This window comes from Hylobates moloch, unplaced genomic scaffold, assembly GCF_009828535.3.
Source record: "Hylobates moloch isolate HMO894 unplaced genomic scaffold, HMol_V3 SCAFFOLD_8, whole genome shotgun sequence".
NCBI lineage: Eukaryota > Metazoa > Chordata > Mammalia > Primates > Hylobatidae > Hylobates > Hylobates moloch.
This window is the reverse complement of record NW_026652283.1, coordinates 81,025,083-81,052,361: the sequence shown is the minus strand read 5'-3', so window position 1 is coordinate 81,052,361 and position 27,279 is coordinate 81,025,083. Positions and strand designations below refer to the sequence as shown.

Genomic DNA, 27,279 nt, shown 5'->3' with positions numbered 1-27,279 from the left:
GATAAAGCAGGCCCCCTTGAAGAGACTGTAGACCCCTCTATCTCGGTCACCCGCCCTGCCCCAGATGGGGTTCTTACTTCCTTCACAGAAGCTTTGACCCTGCCCGGGAGTCAAGGAGAGCCTCAGCCAGCCCTGCAGTCTAGGATATGATGGGGGACCATGAGACTCCCCAAGAGTGCAGATACCACCTCCCCCTGGTACCTGCCAGGCATAGCTGCCATCCTCCTAGTAGCCAGGGGCTGGGCCGGGCTCACACATCAGACTCAGTGCAGTGTGTTATCCTTTAATGAAAAGCTGGGTCAATGGAGCCACCACTCTCCCTAAGACCCCCCTGCAGCAGACAGCCCTCACCATGGCTACCTGTGAGGCAGGGTGGCCCTGTGGTAGCCAGCCCTGCTGAGGGGTCAGTCTGTAGTGGCCTAGGAGAGGCGTTCAACTCTTAGACCTAGGATGTGGCAGCAGCAACAAGGCCAGAGGCAGCTCAACTGAGGTCAGGGATGGTGGAGGAGGCAGACAGGAAGCGTGGGGCTCTCCTCCTTCCTCTCCGAATCCCAGTGTGGCCAAGGCCAGTGTTGAGGAACAGTACAGTTTCCCCAGGGGCCTGGAGGCTCTTCCGGCCACTCTCTGGAAGCCCTTAGTCCCCAACTCCCTGCAGACCAGTGTCACAGGGTCGCTGGACTCGGGGAGCAGGCTGGGTACTACCCCATGAGCCTTGAGGCCCCGGGCCTAGGAGGTGGATCCAGCAGGGCTGAGGCCAGAGCCACCAGGAGACTGGGAGTCACCTTCCACTAACTCTGCTTGTCAGTCACTACAGGCACCTAAGAAGGTGGCCTCTCCCCCAAGCTTCCAGGGCTGCCCAGGCCAGGCTGAAGCAACAGGAGGCAGTGGCTCCTGGGTCTCTATAGATCTGTGACCTTGTTTTCCACAGCAGCTGCAATCTGCTGGAGCCGATAGCCCAGCTGCATCTTCTGGGCCGTGCCATCCTCCTCCAGGGCAGTGATGATCTGAAACAGAGACCGATGCCATCAGGGGAGACTTTGGCCAACGTGTTTGCTGCAAAATTCATTAGCCCTCCTAAGACGCTGTGGCATGAGTGGGATAGGAGGACAAGAAACCCAGCCGGTCACTTCACGTACTTTCTGGGACCTCAGGGCCTCGCTGGCAGGAGTGGTAATAACATCAAGTCACCATGGGGTTTCAGGATGCATAAGGTAGGAAATGAAGGACGTGACTCAGTAGCGAGCCCCTCAAAAGCCCTGCTGCAGCCAACAGCCAACAGCATTTCCCAAGTTCCTGTCTGTCCAGTGCCAGACAAGGGGCAGAGACCCAAGAATGACCAGACACATGTGGTGGGAAAACAGACGTTGATCAAACACGAACCACAAATTGGGGGCTGCCACCAAGGGAACCGGTAGGAACCAGAGGGCAGCAGCACTTGGGAAAAGAGCTACTGCCCACTATGTCTCCACGAGGGGACATGCCTGCATCACACCCTGCCTCCCCCACGCCCCATGCCATGGCCCACACCATGCCCAGGAAGGCTGTGGGCCATGAGGCAGGTTCCTCATCTCTGAGCAGCAACAGCCATGTCACTGGTGCCACACAAACATCTAAGTGGACTATTCCACCAGGCATCCAGCAGGTTGACTGGCAGGTGCTCAGCTCTTCAGGCACAGCCCAGGGATCCTCCAAAAAGCTTCACCAGCTCCAGTGTACCCTCACACCCCTGGCCCTGTGCCTGGACTCTCCTCTTCGCAGCTCATGCAGCCAAGCCAGGCCTGCACTTGCATGTTGGCCATGCCCAACATGCTGCCAACTCAGCAAATGCACACCATCTCCAGGCCCTGGTAGACCCCTTGGCCCCCACAACCACCAGCACTGTGCCTCACCGTCCTGCTGGGGAGCTGGAATGGGGAGCAGTGGGACAGGTGAGAGCACAGCCAATGCCAGGAAGCCCGCTTGGAAAACACTTCCCAAGCCGCTGAGGGGCCCGGCCCCCCACTACTCTGTCCCTGGGGAAGACCAAAGCTCCCACCATGAGTCACAGGGTCAGAGCCCCTTAAGTCTCCTGGGAGGCCTTGGGTCAGCCTCCCAGTCAGGGTCCAGGGCCTGCCCACCTGGTCATAGTACTTGTTGATGTACTTGTAGAGTTCATGCAGGGCCACTCGCACCCCGAGGTCTCCGGAGTAGTTCTAGGGAAGAGGCCAAATGAAAGGTGAGAGAGGTGAGGGGTGCAGACAGCCACAGGAGGCAGCCTAGGACCCCAGGGAAGGGCTGGGGGAGAAGGAGACCTGAGAGGTAGAGAATGGGATGGGCACTACAGTGGGAAGCAGGGTCTCCTCCATGACCCAGGGACCCCAGGCCAGGTGTGCCAGATGGGGACAGAACAGGGCAGAGCAAGGGGGCCTCCTTGGTAGGAAGACAGCCCAGGTCTACCTGCTTCAACAAGGTCTGGGGTTTCCACTGGAGCCCTGCCTCTCTCACCCCCTTGAGGTTCTAGCCCAGACCCTCTGCCACCCAGGTGACTCCAGAGACAAGTGGCACAGATGCCACTTGCAGGCTGACAGCCCAGCATGATTCTGCTCTGGCCTAACTCAAGTATTTCTTGAGGTCACTCTCAGGCCCCTCTATGGGGACATCTCTGAGCCTCAACTTCCTCACCTGGACGATGGAGTTGGTGTCACCTAACTTGTGGAGTTCTTGTGGGGATCAAATAAGACAATCAAAGCACCCCATGAAGGGCTTCACACACAACACCCCAAAATTATATCTGCTATTAGTGTTGTGGTTGTCATCACCATCATCAACATTTCAGAAACATTGTTCATCAACTCCCTGGAGTTACATTTTAGGGCTGTTTTAGGAATGGGAGAGGTGAAGGGGATACGTGTGCCACCAAGGGAGGCACAGCAGTGGGAAGACGCATGCAGGCAGACCCAGGCAGGCCTGGGGCTGAATCCCAGCTACCTTGCAAGCGCCTGGCTGAATCAGGGTACATGGCAGCTGCCAGGACAAGACCCCTGCTTGCTCTGTGATGAGATGGTGGGAGCCCTGGTCTTTCAGTGGCAGTTGGAACATTCTGCACTTATGTTTCCTGCCCCAACCAGCTCACAGGGCTGCTGAGGTTCCCAAGGGCTTCCCTGCAAAGGGGCAGTGTGAAGGGGGCAGGACTGTTGTGGCAGGAGGCCTATGCCCAACCCAAGAAGTAGAGGGAGGCCTTACCCAGGACAGCTCAGCCAGGACAGAGTTCATCTCTTGGTCACTGGCTGGGACAGTCTGTCTGATGTCTGCATAGTACCTGCCAGAGAGCCAGGGCACAGCAGCTGCTGGGTAAACAAGCCCACTCCCCCGCTTCCCACCAGAGCCCACCCCGAGCCTCAGCTGCACATACCCTCCAACCTCTACCCACCGCGCCCTCCTGTACCTTTCCACCATCCGCTTGTACCGGGGGATGTCCCGTGCATACAGAAGTTTGTTGATCGGGGAGTCCTGGACATAGCAGGAGCACAGCAAAAGAGGAAAGAAGGAAGGATGAGGGTCCCTGCTTGAGTGATCAAGTGTCCTGGGTTTCCCAGTACTGCTTCAGCTTTGAAAAGGAAAAGTCTCACATCCCAGGAAGCCCCTGAGTCCCAGAAAACCAGGACAGGTGGTCACCCTAGCCTACTTCCTTCCGCAGGAGCCTCTGCTGCTCCCTCCCCTCCACCAATGTCCAGTCTCTGATGTCATCGGAAATCATTTCTCAGCTCCACATGCCACCATCTAGATCCAGCAAGAGCCCGGTATGTAGGGCAGGAAGCATGCTGTTCACTCCCAGGGTCATCATTTTAAAAATGAGCAAACTGAGACCCAGAACATTACCTAAGCGGCCACAGACCACCTCACTCCCTAGTGGCTGAGCTAGGATTGAAGCAAGTCTGTCCAGTCAGTTTCCACCACTTTAACACACCTGGACACAGCCTCTACCACTGAACTGGGTTCAAGTCCCAGCAGCCATGGGCTCTGGGCAGCATACTTCTATTCTCAGGACCTCTCCTCATCCTACAGCTGCTGGGAAGGTGAGAAATATCTCGAGGTGGCACTGTCCCCCATGAGCAGGGACCCGAGGCCAACCTGAGTCAGGATTCGCGCCTTCTCGACAACTCCCCATGGGGGAACCCTTGGCATTCCTTGTTCAGACTACTCCTGAGCTCCCCAGGAACAATTTGCTGCTCTGCTGGGAAGGGGAGGTACTGGGAAGATCTGGCAAAAATCCCAGCCACCACATAGGGTCTACTCTGGAGGTGGCCCTGCGGGTCCTGGTGTGGCCCTTTGATTCTTAGCTCATTGTAGGCATGATGACAGCATGTGGAACAAAATGGCTCCCAAAAGACAGTGCTACAATTTTGAAGAGAACTTTCCGTTTTTGTTTTTGTTTTCAGACAGGGTCTCGCTCTGTTACCCAGGCTGAAGTGCAGTGAACAGCGTAGTCATGGCTCACTGCAGCTTCAACCTCCAGGCTCAAGCAGTCCTCCTACCTCAGCCTCCCTAGTAGCTGGGACCACAGGCACACACCACCACTCCTGGCTAATTTTTGTATTTTTTGTAGAGACGGGGTTTTGCCATGTTGCCCAGGCTGGTCTCAAACTCCTGAGCTCCTCAGGCGATCTGCCCACCTCAGCCTCCCAAAGTGCTGGGATTCTAGGTGTGAGCCACCATGCCCAGCTAATTTTGATTTTTCCCAGAGGTGTAGGGATGTATCTCTCAAGAGGTCCCAAGCCAACTGAGACCTGGGGGTCTAGGTTAAGCAGAGCCCCACTCATGGACCTGCAGAGTCACACGAGGGCCCTGTCTGCTCGGTGCTTGAGCAGACACCTTGGGGACCTCATATGTCAGGGGACTCCTGGCTTTGACAGCTGTGACAACAGACTCCCAACCTCTGTGCTCCCAGACGGCTCAGACCACTCAGTCTCCTGTGCTTCCCAGCTCCCCTCCTCACACATCCCTCAAACCGTGACACCCCCTGAACTCTCTTCCCTACTTCCCTACTGGCAGGCAGACACCTCCACCACCCTAAGGAATCAAACCCACCCAGCAGCCCACAGCTGCTCTGGGATTGAACAATCCATGTCTCTATCTGGAAACCCCACAAACACCAGACTCACCTTCTCCAAGTCTAAGCTTACCATAGCCAGAGGCCCAGGGATCATGTGTGACCTGCCTCCTTCTTCCTCATCCCCCACATCCAACCTTCAGCTTCTGCCTGCCCTGCACCCTCCCACCCGGCTTGAACCCAGCCACTGCTTGTCAGGAGGACAGCACAGCGTCCTTTTGGGACTCCCTCACTCAGCTCATTCATGCACAGCAGCCACAATGTTCCACCAAACTCTCGGGTCTGGTCAACACCACTTCCCTGTTCCCAGACCTTCTGTGGCTCCCACTGCCCCAGGAGTGAGTCCAGACCAACTGGCCCTGGCCTACTGCCACTCCTGGCCAGCATTCTATGCCCCAGCCACACCAGGCTGTACTTGCTGCACACAACTTCACCTGTGAATTGGCACACAATGCCCCCTCCTCTTGCTCATCCCTTAAAACTGAGGTGGCTTGGGATGAAGCCTTGGCTTGGGAGGTCAGAGGTCTCCCCTAAGCCCTCCTTCAAGTTCTCAGAAAAGCCTGGAATCTGAGTGCACACACAGCACTGTCCACCCTCACCCATCCCCCTCCGCGTCCATCCCAGACTCGCTCACCCGGCCCAGCTTGTGGTCGGCCAGGGTGCAGGCATCCATGAAGGTCTGTGCAATGACAAGGAGCACCGCATCCATGTTATCAGATGTTTGCACGTCGAACACAAACTGCGGGTTTTTTATTATATTGATCCAGAACCTCAGAGGCAAGCTGCGGGTGGGGCAGGCATGGCCGATGAATGTGCTGGGGAGGCAGAAGAGATGACCCCCCACACACACCTAGAGCCCACTCAGCTCCACCCGACCTGTTGGTCTTCCAGATGTGGATGGTGTCCTGGTCGGAGATGCCATGCTGCTGGGCCTGCTCATCCAGCAGGTCAAAGAAGTACTTCACAGCGAGCGGCACGGGGCGGCTGGTGCTGAGAATCACCTGGAACAGGTCGTCCACGAACTTCTGCAGCGTGCCCTGTGGGAAGGGGGAAGCAGAGAGGTGTGGCCAGCAAAGGGCCCTCAGCAGCAGCCCAGCCTCAGACACCCACCAGCACTGTGCCTGCATGAGCCCCACACCACCCCCAAATCCCACGAGTGGCCATGCTCCCCCTCAGCCCAGGCCCCACCACCTTGGCAGCCCCACCCCACCTTCATGGACAGCAGGCGGGTCAGGTAGATCTCAGGGATGGCCTTGGCACGCTCACGCTCCCCGCCCCGAAGGCTGCCCCTCCGAGGCCTGGGCGGCTCTGGCTCATCACTTGGCTTCACCAGGTGCCAGGGCCGGATGCCCCCCTCATCTACATCCTCCAGCATTGGGGTCCCTGTGCCAAGAGCCCACAGCTGTCACCCCTCCCCAGGTGCCACCTCCCCAGGCCCCCGGTTCTTGCCAGCTCTCCCAGGGGTGGGGGCACCTGGTTGAGGGCTTTCCTGGGCAGAAAGGAAATAGGCACAAGCCTGCCCTGAGGCCCAGAGGACCTTCCCCATGACTGCGGGCTGGGCACAGCAGGGGCAGAGGACCATGATAGGGGCGGTACTCACGCTCTCCGGGGACATAATCCTGGTTTTCCCGGAGCACATGCTTGGTGAGGCAGGGGACGAGGGCCACAGTTGCTCCATCTGGGACCTGCTGAGCACAGCTGGTGATCCCTCCACCAGTCCCACCCCACCATGCCCCCCTCCAGCTCCCACCCCTCCTACCTTGTAATGCTGCAGTGTGTTCAGGCGCCTCCACAGACCCTGGACCTCAGAAGTGACATCCTCGTCAGAAAGAATGAGGTGCCCGGCCACCCCAGACCGCCACTCTGCAAGGGCAAGGCAGAACTGGGTGCAGGGCTGGAGGATACCCTTCCCATAGTGGAGCCCATCTCCTCCTCCACAGGGACACCAGCCCCTATATCATGGGGCAGCCTTACTCAACCTCTCCAAAGACCAAGAGCAGGGACCCCTCCCCAGATGACAGGCTGTCCAACAAAGATGTTCCAAAGCCGGCTTCTGCCCGCCTCCCAGCATCCTCCCCACCCTGAGTGATGAGCTGTCCCTGCAGAGCTGGTCCGGGGCCAGCCCAGGCCCAACCTTGGCTCAGGTCCCCAGGGGCTCTCCACGCCCTCACCAACATCAAGGGTGCGAGGGTCTGGCCGCTGGGTGAGAGGCACTCCTTTATAAAGCTGGTCTAGCATCTTCTCCTTGGCCTGGGAGATGGTGTCACAGTCTAGGACCTTCACGGGCACGCCCTGGGCCTCTCCTGCCCCAGGCCCCACAGCCAATAGTGCATTCAAGGTCTATGTAGGACACACAGGAGCCATCAGGGTTCATGTACACTCAGGATGACCAAGACACAGGCCAAGGGCAGGGACAACTCATGAGGAGCTGCTGCCTCCGATCCCCAGCACCACACAATCCCTAACTCTCATCTCTTCACCTGCCTGCCTTCCCCAGGGACAGCAGCTTCCTCCCCATTGTGACCCCAGCACCTAGCACAGTGCACTTGTAAACGACTATGGGGTAAAAGTCAGAAAAAATGAGTGAGCACAAGTCCCTCATCACTCAGATCCCCAGGTCCCTGGCTAAATGGGTCAGGCTGACGGAGCTTCGGGAAGCCTGCATGAGCAAATATTCCCACCCATCCGACAGGGGAGGGGTTCAGCAGGCCTGAATGGGGGTTTCCCACAGGAACCCTCGTGCGTAACTAAGGGGAAAGCAAACCCAGAGAGAAGTGCCTGCCAGAGTGAGGCTGGCTTGGTGGGCAAGGCTGCATCCCTGGTAGGAGGGCCAGGCAGACAGGGTCAGGCCCTGGCACAGCTCAAGCCCATGGTCCAAGGTAGGGCTGGCTCCTCCCAAACCCTAGTTGTGGCTACCCTGGTTCCATCCCTAGCCTGGGGCACATAGAGGCCTTATCATCAAAGTCTGCTCTAAACTGCTGTCCTGCTAAGCTAGTCTGATGGGCTCTCTCCAGCAGCCGGCCAGAGGTCAGCCCAGCTCTACATCCAGGTACCCACATCAGAAGCTGGTGTCCAGACCCCACACACCCACACACTCTCCACCCTCACCCTCACTGCACTCAGACTGCAGGCCACACACTTGCACACCCTCACCAGGGGACGGTACTCCACGTCCTCTCTGAGCAGGCGGTTGTCGTTCAAGGTGTATTTGGCCTTGCCTGTCACACTGTCCACTGGCCCCTTATCCACTTGATGCTTAATCCCTCGAAAGAGCATATACAGAGGCTCCCCTACAGAGTCCTAGGAGAGCACAGGCAGTTAGGGCCCCCCGGCAGGTGGCAGAGGTGTATGGGACATGACGCACACTGGGGAAGGGGACAGGACATGGGCTTAAGGGGACTGAGGACAGGCTGAGTAGGAGTCTCTGCTCTGGCACAAGTGTCTGAGCTGCATGGTGGCTGAGGGCTTAGCAGTTTGGAGGGTCTGACCCTCCCTGGACAGGAGCCCTGTCCACCTCTGCCCCCTCACCCTCACGAAGGTGTACAGACAGATGGACATCCAGTTGGTGAGCAGCTTCTCCACCACGGTCTCTGTCCTGAGATGATGGGAAAGGGGAGTGCCAAGGTCAGCAGGCGGGGCTGCGGGCCTCTCCATCCTGCAGACCCCCCAGCCCGAAGCACCACCCCAGCTCCAGCTGTCCAGGGCCCACCCAGCCCCAACAGCCACACAGACCTGCGCAGCATCAGCTTGGGGTTCTTGGCCACATATTGGGCAACCAGGTCACTAAGCAGAGTGCGGAGGATGTCAGTGAAATACTCAAGCTTCCCATGCAGCGCCACGGTGAGCAGAGATGCCACGTAGGCACGGTCCCGAGCTGAAAAGGTGCGCTGGCTCTCCAGCGTGTGGATGAACTGCAGCCAAAGAGAAGGGATGGGAGAAGGGGGTTGGGGGATAAAGGGGCGGGCTCAGAAACCATGCCCTGGAGAAGGGGCGGGGCCAGGGGCAGGCCAGGAAGATGCAGGTGGGGGCACCTTGGTGAGGAAGAGCTTGCTGTTGAGCAGGTTAGAGAGCTGCCCCAGCCCTTGCTCCACGGTGGGCCGTCTGCTCTCAGGCACACCCAGGTCCCGGTGCAAGGGCGACTCGCGGTGCCCAGGGAAGAAGATCCTCTCTGCATACACCTTGTAGTCGAGGAAGGGGATGCCGCTGCCCAGGAGGTCACTGGTGAGATCGGTCATCTCGGTCATGAGGTCTGTTAAGCAGAGAGGCCAGGTTAAGCACCTGTTAAGCACCAATCCCATGTGATGGGAGCGGGTTTGGGCAGAGCCCTGGAGGGCGGGGCCCGTTCTCCCAGCCACACCTGTGAATTCCTTCTTGCAGCGGTCCCGCACACTGCTCTCCAGATTCTCCAGCTGGATCTGAACCTTCTTATAGTCCCTCAGGGCCTGCTTGCTCTTCCTCCTGCTCAGCCCCAGGGTCAGGAGGGGATGGCCGGATGAGTCCTACTGGTCCAGGCCTGCCTGACCTAGCCCCAGGCATACCCTGGCCTCATCCAGCACAGTCCAACGCAGCCATGCCAGCCAAGCTCAAGCCTAGCCCAGTACAATTCAGCCTGTCCCCTCCCAAGGAAGTCACACACACCCCATGCCCCATCTAGCCCAGCACAGTTTAGCCTAGAGATCAGCCAACCACAACCAGGCCAAATCCATCCCACAACCTAGTTTTATAAATAAAGATTTGTTAGCACACAGCCACTTTCATGTGTTTCCATGTCGTCCCTGGCTGCCTTTGTGCCACAGTGGCAAAGTTGAGTTGTTGAGCAGAGACCACTTGGCCTGCAAAGCCTAAAATATTTACTCTCTTGTCATTTACAGAGAATGTTTCCTGACTCCTGGCCCAGTCTGTCCCTTCCCAGTCCAGCCAGACCCCACGACCTGCCCCAGCCCAGCCACATCTGGCTGCACCCACCTGTACATGAGGACAATGATGATGACACCCAGAGCCAGAAGAGAGGTGCCCACCCCCAAGCCCACCTGGGCTGCCACAGGAAAAGCCCCAGGGCTCTCGCCGTCATACTGCACGTGACCCAGGGAGAAGCGCAAGTTCCCCATCTGCACCTGTGTCGGGAGCCACCTGTGAGTGAGGGTTCAGCCCAGGTCAATGCCCAGCCCGGCCAGGGACCTGCCCACTGACCGTGAACTCAGGCAAAGAGTCAGGTGCCTCTCGGAGGGCATGGTGCCGTGGCAGGGGCTGCTCCACAGGGGGCTCACAGTACAGGTGGTGCCGCGTCAGCGTCTTCACCACACAGGGGCCGTCCCCTATCATAGCCACCACCTCCTCCTTGGACATTGCAAGGTCCAGGTTCTCCCCCTGGAACAGAGGGTCACCGATCAGTCACTCAGGACCCTTCCCTCAGATCCTGTACTCCCCAAATGTGGGAAGGACCCTGAGACCCACTCTCAGGAGCAAGGCTGACAGCCTCTCAGCACCCTTCCCCTGAGTGCAGGCCAGTCACACAGTGTCCTCCAAGCTGCTCCTCATCACCCGTTGCTGCCCTTTCCCATCTTTCTTCTCCAGAACGAAAAATCTGGAGAACGTAAAGCTGCCTCCCAAATCCTGCCCAGTTACCTAACAAAGCCGGAGCCCCCACTCTGTGTCTGATGACTCACCAGGGGGGTGATGATGGCGTATCGACCTGTGGTCTGCCCGCGTGCCCATCTGCTGCCCACTGTGTATGTCCAAGACACATGCCTAGCGCATGTCCATGTGAGCCAGGCTGCCAACGGGGGTCAGCCCAATGGCCTATGTGGACCACACCACCCAGCTACTGCGCAGGCTGAACATACAAATGCAGTCATTCCAGAGCCTGCCATGGAGTGCATCAGGACCCGGGCCACCAGCCAAGCAGTCAAGCTCGTGCCAGATGCTAGGCTAGGCACCCCCCACCAGCCCCCTCTGCCCCTGCCACAGCAAGGATGAAGAGCCATGTCCATACACCAGCCCTTGCTCTACTGTCTTGGCCTCTCCGCCACACAGAGCAGTGCTGTCCAGCCAAGGGAAGGGTCTCGGGGCCCTGCCAGGTCCAAGTAGGAGCTGTACCTCCACGGAGAACACACTCCCAGGCTTGTGCCGGAATGGCATGGTGGGATCCTCAGGGTTGAGTGGCTGCAGGGTGGGGTCGGCCTCGTAGGAGAAAGGTGTGGGGTTCAGTGTTGCAAAGTCAAAAACCAGGTTGTCAAGGATAAATTCCACCCGGACCCAGGGGTCCTCAGGCAGGCCTGGGAGGGCAGGTGTGCGGCACGTGATGAGCTGGGAGGAGTTGACATGGCACGGCTCCTCAAACTGGAAGGAAGACAGGCAGGTTGACGAGGGGCCAAGCAAAGATGGGAAGGGCCTCCTCTGGCACCTGCTCTGGCCGTCCCCAGGGTGTGGTATGGGGCGAGGGAAGAGTGTGGGGGTACCCAAGGGTGTCCTACTTGCTGGCCACTGCAGGAGGGTCCAACGGAACACGCCGTCTCCGGCACCACGCGACGCCTCCGTCCAAGCCCCTGGCTGGGCTGCAGCATTCTCGAGACCACAGTCACCCGGATTCTTGGCGTCTGTACCACGTCCAGATTCTGGCCACGGACCCATATCTCACGTCCTCCACTGAAACAGACCATGAGCTAACGTAACAGAAGATGGCTTATGTTACCTGGACCTAAAGCACAGCCCAGTCCCGGCTAGGTCAGCTCAGCCCCAGCCCCAAACCACACCACCCCTTGCCCCTGCTAGCAGCATGGGATTCTCAGTGCCCCAACACAAAGCCCTACAAACCCCCACATAGTGGAGCTGCAAAGATCTCCCTGCCACCTGCCATGCAGCCACGCCCTTGGCCCAACACCTGAGGAAGCTCTTGGTGGGGCCAGCAGAGGTGATGTTGGGGTCGAAGGTGTACTTGAACTGTCCACGTTGAAGCCTCCGCTCCGTGGCCCCAAACCACACAGCCACAGGGAGCGTGGCAGGCGTGGGGCGTGGGCTGGTCTCACACTGCAGTTGTTCTGACTGCTGCTCCGGCAGCCTGGGAGGGGAGGTGGGAATGAATGGAGGGGCGCAGGCAGGGGAAACTTGGACCCCAGCTGGCTTCCCTCTAGTGCTGACTGCAGTCTCCACCAGGTGTCCCTGGAGGTGCACTCCCATCACAGCTGGCTAGGGAGGGTCTGGCCACTCTCTGAAGGAGCAGACTGGCCCTCTTCCCCTTTCTGCTCTCCCCAGAATCTCAGACCCCTCCATCTTTCCCCTGGAGCACATGGATTTTTGCAGGATGAGGAAGTGGCCCTCACAAGTGACAAGGCTGGTCTCCAACCACCACTCGGATGTCCTCCAGCCGCCCAGTCAGGAGCTTGGAGCCATTCAGGGTGAGACGGGTGCCCCCAGCTCTGGGGCCGCGGGCCGGGAAGATGGAATGGACCTTCGGGTCCTGTGGGACACACAGGGAGAGAGATGAGCATCAGACCAGACACAGGGAGGCAGGGACAGCCTGAGAGACAGGATGGCCCAGGACTGGGAGCCCCACCAAGGCATAACCAGATGGGTTGAGAGGAGCCACCAGAGAGGGTGGCCCGCTGGCAGCTGGGGGTGGCTCAGCAGTCAGATACCTGGTAGGCAAAGTCGTGCTCTGAGACACCACGTCCTCTTCCCGGCACCTCCACCGCTGCGGCACCGGCCACCTCCTCCCCACTGGCCCCGGTGATGCACACGAGGCTGTAGGCACAGGGCAGGCTAGGGGGTGCCAGGCTGCGTCGAGGGCCCTTCCAGCTTACCTGGCAGCCCCTCTCCCTGCCCCACTGTCAGGTGGTCTTCCCCTTCCCATGCTCCACAAGATTGACAGAGACCCTCTCTCACTTTGGAGGGAATTCTTTATGACACATCAGAAGGCCTTGGTATCTGAGAATTAATATTCGTGGCTTCAATCATTTAAGTTCAACCCCAGGGGCCCCCAATAAGGAAGAATTTATCTGTGGCATAAATTTACAAAGGGGCCCTGTCAGCCTGGTTGTGGGGCGAGCTGCTGAGCAAGTGAGTGGGCACAGCTAGCCGCCCACGTCCCCTGCCACGTCACATGCACAGCACCCACTCAAAGCACGGTAGAAACTTGATTTATTCAGGAAAAAGAGTCCTTGAAAGCCTCTAGTCAGGGGAATACAGGTGAAGGGAAAGTGAACCATCTAAGAAAATGCTGGTTCTTAGCCAGAAAACAGAAGCTTGGGCAATTAACTTCCAGAGTGTTAAGCCTGCAGTGGCTCAACTCAGTGACATTGTCACAGTTGTTGCAAACACTAGGAAGACACAAGTGACATGTGAGCCACCCAGGGGTGGCTCCAGACGGAATATATGCTAATTGCTTCATAAATCACAGTAGTCTTATGGTCTGGAACACTAACAGTCTAGATAGTCACTGTAAGTTCTCGGTCATAACACATTCAGGGGACACTCCATGCTCCAGGAGAGTGGTTCCTTGTTTCAAATACAGATTTGGGGGCCCCACCGTGGGCCTCCTGAATCCAGATGTTTGTGTTGGTTTGGGACAGGGTCTGCAGGTTACCCTGATATTCAGCCACGTTTGGGCCCTGCTGCTTGTGGACATCTCCTTAGGAATGTCCTCCATGTGTATCTTTGGGGCCTGCAACCGCTGGCCAGGTTACCATAATCCAGGAGCCCCAGGAAAGCAGCAGGGGTCCCTAGAGACCACAGTGGAGCCTGGCCCTCGGCGGGTGTGCCTTTCTGAGGTGTGCCTTCCAAGTCTACCTTCCTGAAGAGGCTGAGCGCCCAGGACAATGCCTGGGGAAGAGTGAGCTGGTGAGAAGGCCAGCCCCTGAGCTTATCTGTCTGATCTGAGGGTCCTGCTGCCACAGCTATTAATATATCCACAGTCCCTCAGAAGACCAGGTGAGCAGAGTCAGTTCTGGGCAGTGACAGGCCCAGGAAGGATTCCCCAGCAGCCTATGCCAGGAACCTACAGGTGTGGTGGGTGCTCAGGGTCTTCAGTGGCAATGCTGGCACTCGGGCATTGTGGCCAGAATCAAGGAACAGGGAGAGAGGGGGGCAGATGAGCGGTGGGTGGGAGGCCCCAAGCAGCAATGCCAACCGCGGAGGCCCCAGGCTGTGCCGCTGTGCCGTGCTCCTGCTGGGTGCAGCCAGCTTACCTGCTGGAGACCTCATACTCCTGGGCATCCACAGCACAGGGCACTCCAGCCACTGTGACCATGCCCAGCACATCCTGCACATGCTGGCCCAGGTTGGAGCCCCTGATGGTGACACGGGTGCCTCCGTCTACAGGCCCAGTCAGTGGCTCCACCTGTTCCAGGACAAGGACTGCTCACCTCTACTCAACTGGAAAGGCAGCCCCAACCTCCCACCTTTGGGCCCCCACACCCTCCCTCTAAGGGCAGCACTGAGGAAGGGATGGCCAGGCTTTCAACAAACCGAGTGGATGAGGGGCGCTGGGCACTGGGTGGCCACAGCCTCAGCCTCACCACAGGCCTCCCGGGTCACACAACGTGGACGCTCCCCCTCACACCACACACAGCCATACTGGGGCATGGCAGTTTGGCAGCGGCTGCAGTCTCCATGTCCCACGGAACAGTCATACAGTACCACTGGGGGTGGCAGAGACACATGTGAGAGGCAGGCCTGGGAGAGCCCTGCTACCACCGCCAGCTCAGCAGCCCGCAGGTGGCTCACCATGCAGCCCCTCAGCACTGTCCACACGCAGACGGCCGGCCCGACGCAGAAACAGCCCCACACGGAGCTCCGGCTGCACAGCCTCATAGCTGAGCTGGAGAAATGGGAGTGGGTTCAGAGTCAAGCACAGGGGGAAGTGTCAGGCCTGGGGAGGGGTTAGTCAGAGAAAGGACTAAAATGACCAGTTAGGAGCATAGGGTCAGAGGGACCCCATGGGCCACAAGTCGGAGGGCAGAGCCAGAACTGGAGTATGGGGACCCCATGGGGTCTCAAGTTAGAAGTCAGAGCTGGGATGCAAGGACTCCATAGGGCACATGGTCAGAGGTCAGAAATGGGTGTGGGGACTCCCTCAGGGCGACAGGGTCAGAGCGTGGCTCTGGACAGTGTGGTGCAGCCAGCTACAGTTGGCAGCCAGCCTGTGGCCAGTGCAGTGCACCCGTGCCCACCCAGGCGCTCATGGTGTGTACCTGGTGCTGCTGGCAGGTGACGTGGCACTGGGTATCTGGAGGTGGCTCACACTCGACCCGGGCCTCAACCACCACCTCGAGGCCCTCCAGCTCCATCACACACTCATTGTCTCCTGGGCTGTCCTGAGGGCAGAGAACACAGCTGTTGGGCAGCTTCAGGAGCTGGGTCCAGGGAGTCCTGCAGGTCACCCAACAGATGCCCCAGCACAGCTTCTGGGTTGGAGCTGAGCCCTCGGACTCTGCCCTCTTCCTGCTCCCCAGGACTTAGGCAGAGTTTGTCAACAGCTAAGGAGGCTGCAAGGACAGCGGCAGGCAGGACACACTGACCTGGAAAAGGTGCAGGTTCCTGCCTAGCAGCCGGATTTCCCGCTCCACATGGACCGGCATCAATGTGGAGCCCTGAACGCTCTCCACACAGGGGCAGGAGCTTGCCCCCGAGGTCACCTCTTCCTGCAGGCACCAAGGGCAAGGCAGTCTATGGAGCCCACCCTGCCCAGCTCAGCCCTCTGCCTTGCCAGATTCCAGGGGCAAGGCCGGTGTGGGGCTGCAGGCTCCACCCTGCCCCTCACCCCCTCCCAGTGCAGAATCACAAGGCAAGCTAGGGGTAGCATCTTCCCCACATCCCCTCCCCTGAGGCCTCCTTCCTGGGCTGGGCCTCACCAGCTCCCAGAGCCCGGGGGTGTCATACTGGTAGTCGAGGCTGGACGGGAGGATGAGGGGGGCGGGAGGGCCCTCAAGCTCTGCTGAGTCTCCATCACCTGAGAGGAGGGTGGAAGTGGAGAAGGCGGGTGCGTCACCCCCCGTCCACTCGTCCGCCTCGGGCAGCTCGCCGCCTTCTCTCGTGAGCCAGTCCAGGGCGGGCTTCACGGAGCCCATGGCCCCTGGGAAAGTGGTGGCAGGAACAGTGGCAGGGGGCAGGTCCAGGGGCACTGCGGGATGAAGGGCCTCGGGGCCAGGGTCTGCAGGGGGCACTGCTGCTACCTCCGAGGGTGACAGCGGGGAGGCCAAGAGGTCCTCAGGTGTGGCTGAGGGTCTGAAGTCAGTGGGGGCAGGGACAGCGGTTCCAGGTCCATTTGGGGGGCTGGGAGGGGAGGGCTCCTCATGGAGAGGTGACTCTGTGGAGCCAGGGGAAGATATGGGGCCAGAACCTGCCCATGGCCCCCAGGGGCTGAGCAGAGAAGGACTGGCCCCAGGTGAGATGTCCGAAGCTGTGGCTGTGGAGGGAGCCCCAGGCTCCACAGGAAGGGTGTCAGGAGCAGGGGTGACCAGGGCTTTGGGGGCTGTGGGTGGGGAGGGGCTGGGTCCGTCTCTTGCAGGAGGGTCTGGGGAGACAAGCGGGCTCTGAAGGGGGAGGCAGAGGAAGACAGGAAGGGCCACTCAGCAGGCAGGCGCGGGACAGGAGGCAGGCAGGCACAGTATATGTTAAGAGGAAAGGAGACCAAGGAAAAGAGAAATAAAAACAGCCCATTAATTCTCCACAGGAGAAAACTTCGGGGGAAGGCTCCAGGGGTGTCTGTGCCGAGGTAGGGCATGAAGGCCAGACCTCCCCTGCCTCTCAGCTACAAACGCCCTCTCCCAAAACAGGCGGGATGTATCGGCGGCTGTTCTCCAGGGAGTCCGTCACACACAGCAGCTCTGGTGCCCAGGACAGAGCCTCACATAGGCAGACAGACCCCGGGCCATGAGAAAAACTCTCACACTGGGACCCGCAACCACCCCGGTATGGCCCAGCCCAAAGTCACACTCACCTGATGGCTTGCAACCATGGGCCCGGCATCACACGAGGCCTTGTGTGTGCACAGGTGCTGCCAGACACACCAGTTACACCCCCAGCGGCTGCTCACACAGGCCTGGCACCTGCACAGAGCACAGCCATGGGGCAGGGGTCACCACGGGGAAGCCCAGGCCTGGGGACAGGGCGAGGAACTCACTGCGCAGATGGGCGGAGTTCAGTGACCGCCACACAGTCATAGAAGGAGAGGGAAGTTTTGGCGATCACAACGGCGCCAAACCTGAGCTCCACGCTCGTGGATACATAGTCTGCAGAGGGGGAGAGAGGGCCAGGGTTAAGCAGCAAGGAGGTGCACTCAGACCCAGAGCTGATATCCTGAGCCCCTGAATGGGGAAGAGGACCCGGGATGGGGGAACGCAGTCCGAAGGCACAGAATGGAGGCTTCAGGTGGTTGGGGAGTGGGAGGACTCAGAGAAAGGCATCCATTCATGGCTCTTTGCCTGGATTCACACTTTAACCCCACCGCATCCCCTGGAGCAGGGGCTGGCCCCCCCGCCCCCCGCCGCCACCAGGCTGGCCCATTCTCTCACCCACCGGCTCCTCTCGGCAGCACTGGGGCCTCACTAGGGTCTGGGGAGGGGCACATCACACCAGAACCAGTCAGCAGGGCAGGACTCTGATGTTCCCCAAAGTGGCAGGAATATGACTCCCCTGGCCACAGGGGTGGCAGGTCTGGCACTGACAGGAAAACCTGCCAAGACAGCCAGGGACACACTGTTGGGGCTAGTGGGCAGCAGACCAGGGCTCACATTTATGGGGCACCCAATGTGGGCAGGCACCAGCAATCAACAGCCCCCAGGCCTCCCCAAACACCCTCTGGCCTGAGTTAGAAATAGGTGGGGAAACTGAGCTCCTAAAAGAAGTGACTTGTGTGAGGCCACGTGGTACCTGGCATGTCTGCCACCAGGATCCAAGATCTCTACCCAGACCTTGATGCCCAGAGCCCTCCCCACCAGGGCCCTGCCTATCTGATCATTCACCTCCCTCGTCTCCTCTCGGCTGATTTTGGCAGGACTCATGGCTGCCACCTGCAGACAGCCCAGCTCAGGCTGGAAGCTCCATAGCCACTGCTCTGGGCCCTGGCCCCTCGAGCACTCAGAACGGCGACTGCACCTGGGCGAGAATGACCAGTGTCTACCTGTGACCCTCACGGGCCACTGGGAGTTCATATGGTAGGGACTCCTACAATCTGGAGGACCTGGGCAGGGCCCTAGAGTGGGCACGATACAGGCTCCTGTGTCTGCTCTGGCAGGGCACTGATGCCCAGTGCAGAGGATGGGGGTGAGGAATTGGGGTGTCTGGGGATCAGGGGTTGAGAATCAAGGGCTAAGGGTCAGGAATTCTGGACAGGACAATTATGCAGGAGCATTGTGGGCTTGAGGCTGGCGCTTGAGGCTGAGGATGGGGTCAGGAATCTGACCTGCCAAGGAGCACGCACCACCCACAGTATGGGTCCCTGTGAGCAAGGCAAGATGCACAGTCCAGGTGCTGAGCACAGGAGGCCACGGGAACCTTCAGAAGCTGTGACAGCAAAGAGGACCTGAGGCCAGCAATCCAAACACCAGTGGCTCGCCCACAAGTGGGTCCCCGGCCCCACCCAGAGGCCCCTCCCAGCAGCCATGCCCTGGCTTGTGCCTGGCACTCACTGTGCTCTGGGTCATGACATACAGGTGCTCAAAGGTACCATCAAAGGTGAGGTCTCTGCTCACTGCAGACCCCTGCTGGATGCTCTGTGTGGAGTATGGGTGGCCATCGCTCCCTGGGCCCAAGTAGACCTGGGATCAGAGACCACAGGGTCTGGGACCCAAGTCCATGGCCAGAGGCCCAAAGCCCTCCCCTCCTCCACCCAATCGAAGTAATTTACAGGTAGAATTTCCTCCTGGGCAGTCACAGGTCATACCAACCAGCCTAGCGGGGATGGAGGAAAGTCACAGGTAAACACCACCCAGTCCTGGGGAGAGGAGCTCAGGTCATCTCTCCTGGCCCAGGGGTCACAGGGATAGCTTAAACCAGGCTGGGTCCCTAGCAACTTGTTCCCTCCAGACTCTGGGGCAGAGGCCAGTACTTCCTGTGGGCTCACCCTGTGCAGCTGCCCTTGACTATCACCCAGGAAAGCGATGGTGTGTCCATCTTCCATGGTGACTGCCACAGCTGTTAGCTGAATCCCTGGCCACTCCAGAATTGGTGTGGCTTCCAGCGGGACCCGGCTGGCCATGGGGCTGGGTGTGTGGTCTGAGCCACAGGGATAAGCATCCAGGGTGTCCTATAGGCAGCAAGAAGCATCAGGAAGGCCCTCCCTGGATAACCTCCTCGGCCATATCCTCCCTGGACAACCTCATTCCCTCCCCCAGCCGCTCTGGTAGCTCTCCCTATACAACGTGTTTTCTCTGCTGGTCCTCCTGGGACAACCTCATCCCCGCCCCCAGTCTCTCCTCCCTTTTTTATCCATCCTGAGGCTACAGCCCATCAGTTCCGACCTCACCTTCCTCTCCTGCTCAAAAGCCAAAGGTCTCATTCCATTCTAGGTCCCTGTCCCTACCCAAGAACCCCCAAACACCCTCCCAATCCACCGACACAAGTGCCACCCCTCCAGCATCCTGGTCCAAGCCCATCCAGACACTGCTGCCACCCGCATGCCAGGTTTGTGGTAAGGTACCCTTCCACTGCCCAGGCAACAAAGGAAGCACTTAATATCTGCTGATCTGACCATCCTCGTGCTACCACCAGCTGCCCTCGGACTCTCTGGGCAGCTCCTTGGCTGCAAATGCTTGGCCAGTGGCCTCAGAGAGGGGGAAAAGCAGGGCAATACTGGAACTCACCACTGGCAGCTGTGCACAGTCAGAATTGACATCATACTCGATGTAGGCCACCTCGGTCCCATCCTCAGCACGACCCTCCCGGGTGTAGCAGGCATCTCGTGTGCGATTAGCAAGCTGGTCCACCTCATCCAGGGGGAAGGCACAGAGGGCAGAGGCTCCAGATGCCCCAGCAGCCGCCAATGGGGGCCGGCCCACAGTGGGGGGTGCAGCCGAGGAGAAGGCTGCAAAGAGCACCTCCCCATGCGCCACCTCCCTGGACGTGGCCACAGCTGCAGCCTGGATCAGCCCGTAGCGGCCACCTTCACAGGCCAGAGGCAACTCCACATAGGAGTAGTAGTGCTGGTCCCGGAGGCACACTCGAGACACATAGGCACGAAAGGCTCTAGACTGAGCCTGCAGGTCCCGCCGCAGGAACAGGAAGTAGGCGCTGGCCCCACGTGCAAAGGCACTCACGAAGTGGTGGCTGTACTCGGAGAGGCGGCCCACTGCCAGCTTGGCTGTCTCCTCATAGGAGAAGGCAGCTTGGGGGTCCGGCGGCAACAGGGCCCGGGTTGTGATGGGTGGAATGCCACCCCCCACACCCCTGCTGGTGTATCCTCGCCCCACAAACAGGAGGGGCTCCCCTGCCAAGCCCTGGGCTACCAGCCCCACCGTGCTGACCGCAGGATCATTGGCAGCCACATACTGTGTGTCCCCAGGCCGCTCTGGCCGCAGCAGCAGCTGCTCGAGCTGCCCCAGGCGCCGCTGTTCACAGACCCCCTGGTGCACGCTCCCGCACACCACCAGGGCCCCTGGGCTCACCAGGAGCAGCTGGTTTGGGTTGTTGGTAGGCTGGGCCTGGGGGCACTCATCAGGCATCACGGGTGGCAGGCAGTCCCTGCTGTCTAGCACAGGGCCGGTGGACACTGTGGCCTCCAGCTGCAGCCCAGGGCTCAGCTGGAACAAGAAGTTGGTAGCCCCCAGGTAGAGGGTGCCTGAGGTGGGGTCCCTTGCCAGGTGCTGCAGATACGTGCCATTGGGAGTGAAAGCAGCTGGTGGAAGGGGCTGGAGGGTGAGGACCCACCCGGCCCAGAGAGCCTGGAGAAGAGCTGGGCCCAGAGCAGGCATCGTCACCTGGCAGGGAGAGAGGTCGAGAGAGTGGGGCTCACGTGGCCGCCAGAACACCCTGGGGCCACTGGTAAGGGATAGGACTGTGGCATTGCCAAGATGCTCCTCCTAACCGAGGGGGTGAGCAGAGGAGGACCAGGCTTCTTAGATAGGCACTATGTCCAGGATGACCCCAGGACCACACACTAGAACGAGGTCAGAAATAGGAGACACTTCCTAGACAACACTGCCCATTCTCTGCAGGCACGATTCTCTCAGGAGACCTGCACCCCACTCACCATCCCCCCAGATCAGAGGGTGAGGGGCTGGAGAGGCCATGCCCAGGAAGCAGGGTCTGGATGGGGCAGAAGAGCAGGTGATGGGAAGGAAGGGCCCAGACCCCAAGAAAGGAGAGCTCTACATGGATGAGGGTTTTCCGGGCAGAAGGAGGAAGGAGAGGGAGGTCTCCTGAACCAGCAGAATGTTAGAAGCAAGACAAGAGTTGGGTGCAGGGCTTTTCAGGCCAGGAATCCAGAAGGGTAATAACCACAGAACCAACAGGCCTGAGAGACAGGAAGAGGCTCCAGCTCGGAGGGGTGGGGCCTGAAGGGCTGCACCCCACCTCCGAGAGCCCTCAGAATAGGTAGGAGTCATGCTGTTCCTAGATATCTAGTGTGAGGTCAGGCTCACCTGGCAGGGCCGGCTGGATCAGGAGACAACAGCATGACCCGTGTGGGAGTCACCTAGCAGGGGGGAAAGCCGAGTGTGAAGCCGGAGCTGGGCTGCAGGCACGTGGAAGCCCTGGGCTCCCCCCGCGGGGAGGCAGCACAGAAGCACCCCCTCCCCACCGCCCAGCCTGCTGGTGGAGCTGGGCCCAGCCTGGCCCCCGGCCACCAAACACATTCCACAGAGGACGCCTCCTCAGAGCCCACACGAGGAGGGGGAGGGCAGCAGAGCCAGGCACCCGAGGGGCCTGGGAAAGGTCAGCTAGGAAGGAGCCCCACGGCTGGCAGGGCCCAGCCAGACCCCCAGCACGGCCTTCTCCCTGTGAGGTCCCTCTCTCTGCTCAAACTCCACCCTGTAAAAGCACCCAGGTACACACCCTCTACATGGCCAGGGGCTGTCCCAGCCCAAAGGGCCACCAGCGCTTCAGCAGACAGGCAGTCGCACAGCAAGATACATACACACCACCCACCCTGTATGTATATGCCTACAACACACACACACACACACACACACACACACAGATGCAGATGCCATCTATACACACAGCACAGTGACACACACAGACACAGCCACCCATGTTCAAACACCACATGAAGACACATCCATATAGAGACAACTCCCCCACACAGAAACACACACACTGCAGGCACATATGTCACACTCACTAGAGACATTCTGACCATCACTCACATTTAGACATACACTCCCACACTCATGCACACTACCCTCATTCGAGAGTACTTAGCTAGAGCCCTATGTACTAGAGAGCTGTAGAAGCTAGGCCATCTCTTGCTATTTCCTCTCCTGCAGTTCAGAATAGTGCCAGGGCCCAAGATGTGGGGTAAGTGGAGTGTGTCCTGGAGGAAGGTGCCATGCCTGGCTGTTCCCAGGCCCATCCCCAGGACCTCCCCAGACTTTGGGTGCCTGCTTTCCACACAGACCCCTTCTTGGGCCCCAGCTGAGGCTCCTGAGTCCCTGAACCAACAAACTATGGCAATACCACCTTCCCCAGTGGTCCCCAGCCAGGAGCACCAAGGTTGGTGAAGTGCTGGGACAGACAATGCATCTCAGACTGGGAGACACTTCCCCTACTTGCCTGTGCCCAGGCCATGTTGCCCAGCCCCTCCCATCACCCAGCTGCCAAGCTGTCTGTGCAAAATATCCCAAGCGCTTGCTTCTCCCAGCTCAGCTCATCCTAGCAGAGGCCTGAGCAGGGTACTCCTGAGGCTGCCCTGAAGTGAACAGGGCCGGGCACAAGGCTCAGGGGAGGGTCCAGCAGCCTGGTGGAAGCCGGGACACTGTGGCCACAGCCCGGTGGGAGCAGGGGGGCTGTGGTCACAGCCTGGCTGGGCACTGCTCCCGAAATAGCTTGGGGGTTTCCATTTTTAGTGTGCAGAAAACAGGGCAGCTCTATGGGAGCAGGAACAAGGCTGCTTCTGTTTGCCACCCAAGGGGGCGGGGGGAAGGGGGCAGCAGGGAAAGTCTCGAACCCGGCCAGGATCCCAGGACTGTGGCAAGACCAGGCTGCCCAGGAGCCCCCCACCTAGTTTCCAAGGGATGAGGAAAGAAAGTTTCTTCCCATGGGAAGACAGAATCCACCTGAGGATGGGCAGAGACCACCTCTTGCAAGAGGCTACTGTTCAATTCTCCTGCCACCACATGCCAGGGATGGGCCTTGGGCACAGGGTCCCATAGTTAGACCAATACTCACTCCTACATGCTTACAAATATTTGCTCAGAGCCTACTGCATGCCAAAGTTCTCTAGCCCTCAAGGGGCAGTAACAAAACCACTCCCCATATGTGAAATCAAAACTGCATTGATGGATGACAGAGCCTTGGGAGATGAAAAAATGGTTAAAAAAAAAAAAAAAACAAAAAAACACTGGGATGAGGAGACAACAGGAAGAAATAGGTGGGATCAGAACAGCTCCTGGCCAGGCCACTGAGGAGGTCGGCTGCTGACCCACTCCAGGGAAAGTGGTCAGGCTTCTGCAATCAGTCTCCCTGTGAATCAGGACCTAGCACCCCTTGCCCCAACACACATACCATGGGTGGCGGAAGGAGGAAAGAAGAGCAGTGACTTTTTCTCCTCCATTTCAGGCACATGGATTTCACTTAATCTCTGCCACAGGCCACTGAGCAGCTCCCAGCCCCTCCAATCTAGCCTCCCAACTCCCAACTTCTCAGGACTTTCCTTGAGCAGAATTGGAGTACACCCCTCCCCCAAGAGCCTCTGGGGCACCCCAGAGCAGGAGGGATAAAGGCCCACCCCTCCAGTCCACACCTCTCCCACCCGATCCATGCCAGTGCTCCCCCACACATGCCCTTCGTTACTGCCAGCCTGAACTGCAGGCTGCTTGGCTCCTCCAGCCGCCGCACAGGCTCTTGCCGCTGCCTGGAATGCCCACTCCCTCGCTATCCCATTAACTCCTACACCAAACATCTTCTCCCTGAGGAGCCTCCCCTGTCCTCCCAGGCTCCTGAGGAGGCCACTGCATGCAGTGGACAGAATGGACACACCTAGCCACCACCCTGACAGGCACAGCCGCTCTGCCTCAGGCTTTCCGAGCCTCAGATTTCCTAGCTGTACAATGGGAGGCAGGATTGCTCTGACCAGTAAACATGATACAGTGTGTGCCTAGCATTAGTGATGCCAACCAGGGTTACCTTTCTCCCTGTTCCACCCTCCTACTCTGGACTTGAAGCTCCTTGAAGGCAGGGAGTATGGCTTCTGATTCAGAGGCCCCAGCAACGTACACAGACTTCAGCACAGACCAGACGCTCCCGGCATGGTGAACGAACCCCCATTTCACAGCCAAGAAAACCCAACAAGTAGGGGAGCTAGGGGGCCCACAATCCCTCCAAGCCACTTGGTCTCTCAAAGGGAAGACATTGGCCCCACTTTTATTAATGACCAGGCCACGGCAGACTGAAAAGGCTGATCTAGAACCAGACCTCACATCCCCAACTTACACAGCCAGGATCTCCTGCCCACTCCCAACATCTGAGGCCCTGCTCAGGCTCACGGCCAAAGCCTAACTCTGCCTGTGCCCAGTGCTCCCCCACACATGTCCTGGAGTGTGAACCTACTCTGAACCTCTTCGGGGGGCGCAAGACTGCCCAACTTCTGTCTGTAGAGCAAGCACCTCCCGGACCCCCGTGGAGCTGTCCTCGACAACAAAAGAGGCTCACAAACCCCGCCATTCCGCACCTGCAGAGGGGCCATAGGACAGCCCACATGTGCCTCGCCTGCCAGTTAGTGGGAAACCGGCCTTCCCGTTTCACCCTCCTGCTCAGCTCCCAGGGTCCACTACAGAGGTGAGTTATTCATTGACAGTGCAGTGGTGCCCGCTGCCCGCCCTGTTTTCTGTGTGTTGAGGAGGGGTGGGAATATCCACCATTTACCAGGCACCTGCGATGACCCAAGGCGCTCATCGATCACCCACTTAATATGTCTGTGTGTGGAGAGGAGGGTCCCCCTCGCCGGGGGTCTGGAGGCTCGAGGTCCGCCTTTGTCAGTCCCACCGGGAGCAGCCAGAAAGGGCTGTTACTACTGAGGGGAAGCCCCGACCTCCCCACTCGGCTCGTCCTTGACCCTCCCCAACCCCCGGACCCCGAGGCGAGGACCCCATCAGTGGCCCTGGGAGGGCGGGGAAGGGGCCGGCCGGTCCCGGGCGGCGACGGCGAGGAGGGGGCGCGGAGGAGCAGCTCCACCTCCTCAGTCTCCCAATCGCGTTCCAGGCGGAGCCGCCAGAGTTTCCCTTCGCGCGGAGAAGTGTGGTCCCAACTCTCAATACCAAAGCCACCCACCACTCATCCAGGCCGCCCCTGCCCGGCGGGATCGGGGCCCCAGCCCGTTCCACCTCGGGAGCCCCGTTCCTCGCCGCCCTGGCCCCGAGCCCCGCACTCACCACCCGGCCGGGCCCCGCGGGATGTGCGCGCCGAGGCGGGCGCCGGCCGCTCCGGGCTCGGGCTCCGCGCGCAGCGGCCTCTCCCCGGGTCTGGCGGAGCCGCAGCTGTTACCCGGAGACCGAGGGGCGGAAAACTGCGCCCGCTGCCCGCCCCTCCCGCGCGGCGCTGCCACCGCCGGGAACAAAGAAGACAAAGCCGCGTCGGCCGGGCCCGACTCTGCTCCTTCCCCCTCGCCTGCCGGGCTGCCCTCCCCCCGCCCGCCGCCCGGGCCAGGCCGGAAGCAGCCCGGAGAGCCGGGCGCGCGGCCCCGAGCCGCCCGGGACCCCGCATTCCAGCCCCGCGGGCTCCGCATCGGCCGAGGGCTGGGGACCCGACCCCTCCCGCACGGGGGAGGGCGGGGGCGGGCTGCACCGCGGCGGTCGCCATGGCAACGCGGGTCGCCCGGAGGGGTGAGCAGTGAACCCCGGGAGCCAGAGCCGCCCCGCCCCGTCGGCCTCACCTGCTAGCCTCCTTGGAACCGGAACTGGGAACTTTCCCGGTTGCCAGGGGCCGAGGCGGGGGGGTCGCGCTCCGCACCCGCAGGTGCTGGTGGAACAGTGTCCCGGCCTCTTCCCGCCAGTCCAGAGCCGGGTAGCACCCGGGTCCCTCACCTGCCCGACCCGTTCTCCTGCCAGCGCCCGGCCTCGCCCCGCGCCCGGAGCTCCCTTTCCCTTCCTTACCCGGCTCCGGTGGTCATCCTCCCCAACTTTCTTTACCTGAACTCCAAGGCGCCTTGTTTCCCCGCTGCGCACCTGGCCCTGCCCACCGCCCCTGCTCCCAGTATCCCCAACAGCCAATCCCTCCTTCCGGCCCCCACCTCTGGCTGTTTGAGAAGAGCATGGGCTTTGGACCTGGGCTTGCGCCATCAACTAAGCCATGTAACCTGACACCAACCCCCCCAGCCTATTTGCTCACCAGTAAGTGGGGGTGATACCACCTCTAGCGGGGCTGTGAAGGCAGGGAACCTGGGCTGCAGAGGCGCACAAGGGCTCACTTCCTTCCTTTCTTACCAGCCCAGGACCCAGACCTGGACCCACCCCAAGCTGAGAAGCGTTGGGCAAGTCTGGGCTCCCTCACTGGCAAACACCTGGGCCTTCTGCGGGAGGAAACGCTGGCAGAAGGGTTCTCTCCTGGGGACCATTTGTCCCCTGTGCAGGGCCCTTCACACCCTGGCATGCCCACGGCTAACTCAGGAGCCAGAACCTGGCCCATCCTATTAGGACTTTTGGAGGACTTTGGCTCAAAGCCATTGGCACAGCTTCCTGGGAAGCAAAAATGTCACAGGCATCATCTGAAAGCCTCCAAGGCCTCCACAGGCTAGGGGCGCCTCAATCAGGAGGTTCAGGTCATCCACACTGGCTACTGCCCTAGAGCTACAGACACCCTCTTCCCACCTCCTGCTGGCTATCAAGGGTCTCCCGTCAGGTCACCCCTTTTCCTCCACTCCCACTTCCAGCACCTGAGTCCAGGTGCTTAGCACCTTGTCTGCACCAGCATAGCAATCCCTCCTTGGATCTCTCACTCTTAGCCTCTGACCTCAGACTGCCAACCTGGCACCCCGGGCCTCTGACCTCATTCTGCGCAACTCCCCCACACCCATCACCACCCCAGCCAGGACAGTCTGCCCC

General features: G+C 59.8%; 1 protein-coding gene across 3 annotated transcripts; it reads right to left on the bottom strand.

Moving 5' to 3' along the window:
• Positions 1–267: 267 nt before the first annotated feature.
• Positions 268–25,704, bottom strand: PLXNB1 (plexin B1). 3 transcript variants are annotated; one of them, XM_032161676.2, is made up of 38 exons: positions 25,612–25,704; positions 21,664–21,716; positions 19,888–21,000; positions 19,149–19,331; positions 18,715–18,843; positions 18,489–18,589; positions 18,049–18,181; positions 17,603–17,759; positions 17,208–17,316; positions 17,025–17,133; positions 15,937–16,617; positions 15,604–15,726; positions 15,277–15,399; positions 14,810–14,903; positions 14,552–14,724; positions 14,272–14,423; positions 12,724–12,829; positions 12,409–12,545; positions 11,970–12,146; positions 11,563–11,734; positions 11,186–11,428; positions 10,280–10,456; positions 10,055–10,203; positions 9,447–9,547; positions 9,121–9,338; positions 8,822–9,000; positions 8,618–8,684; positions 8,243–8,389; positions 7,261–7,429; positions 6,849–6,952; positions 6,690–6,774; positions 6,300–6,472; positions 5,966–6,126; positions 5,724–5,871; positions 3,425–3,489; positions 3,223–3,298; positions 2,118–2,192; positions 268–1,004 (listed from the first exon to the last, which is right to left on the bottom strand). In XM_032161676.2, the coding sequence occupies exons 3-38, from the start codon at positions 20,992–20,994 to the stop codon at positions 900–902; spliced, it is 6,408 nt and encodes a 2,135-aa protein (XP_032017567.1). In that variant the 5' UTR covers positions 20,995–21,000; positions 21,664–21,716; positions 25,612–25,704; the 3' UTR covers positions 268–899. The 3 variants fall into 3 exon arrangements, with proteins under 3 accessions (XP_032017567.1, XP_032017570.1, XP_032017568.1); XM_032161679.2 differs by having other exon boundaries at positions 19,888–20,823; positions 25,612–25,698; XM_032161677.3 differs by lacking the exon at positions 25,612–25,704 and adding an exon at positions 23,747–23,765.
• Positions 25,705–27,279: the final 1,575 nt, after the last annotated feature.

What these genes read in the sequence shown, in the direction of transcription:
- PLXNB1 (XM_032161676.2), bottom strand. Translation starts at nt 20,994, where the DNA reads ATGCCTGCTCTGGGCCCAGCTCTTCTCCAGGCTCTCTGGGCCGGGTGG. An exon ending in GTCAAGGGCAGCTGCACAGG is followed by an intron (nt 18,844 to 19,148) that starts GTGAGCCCACAG and finishes CTCTGATCCCAG; the next exon opens with GTCTACTTGGGCCCAGGGAG. An exon ending in CACATCTGGAAGACCAACAG is followed by an intron (nt 5,872 to 5,965) that starts GTCGGGTGGAGC and finishes CCCCACCCGCAG; the next exon opens with CTTGCCTCTGAGGTTCTGGA.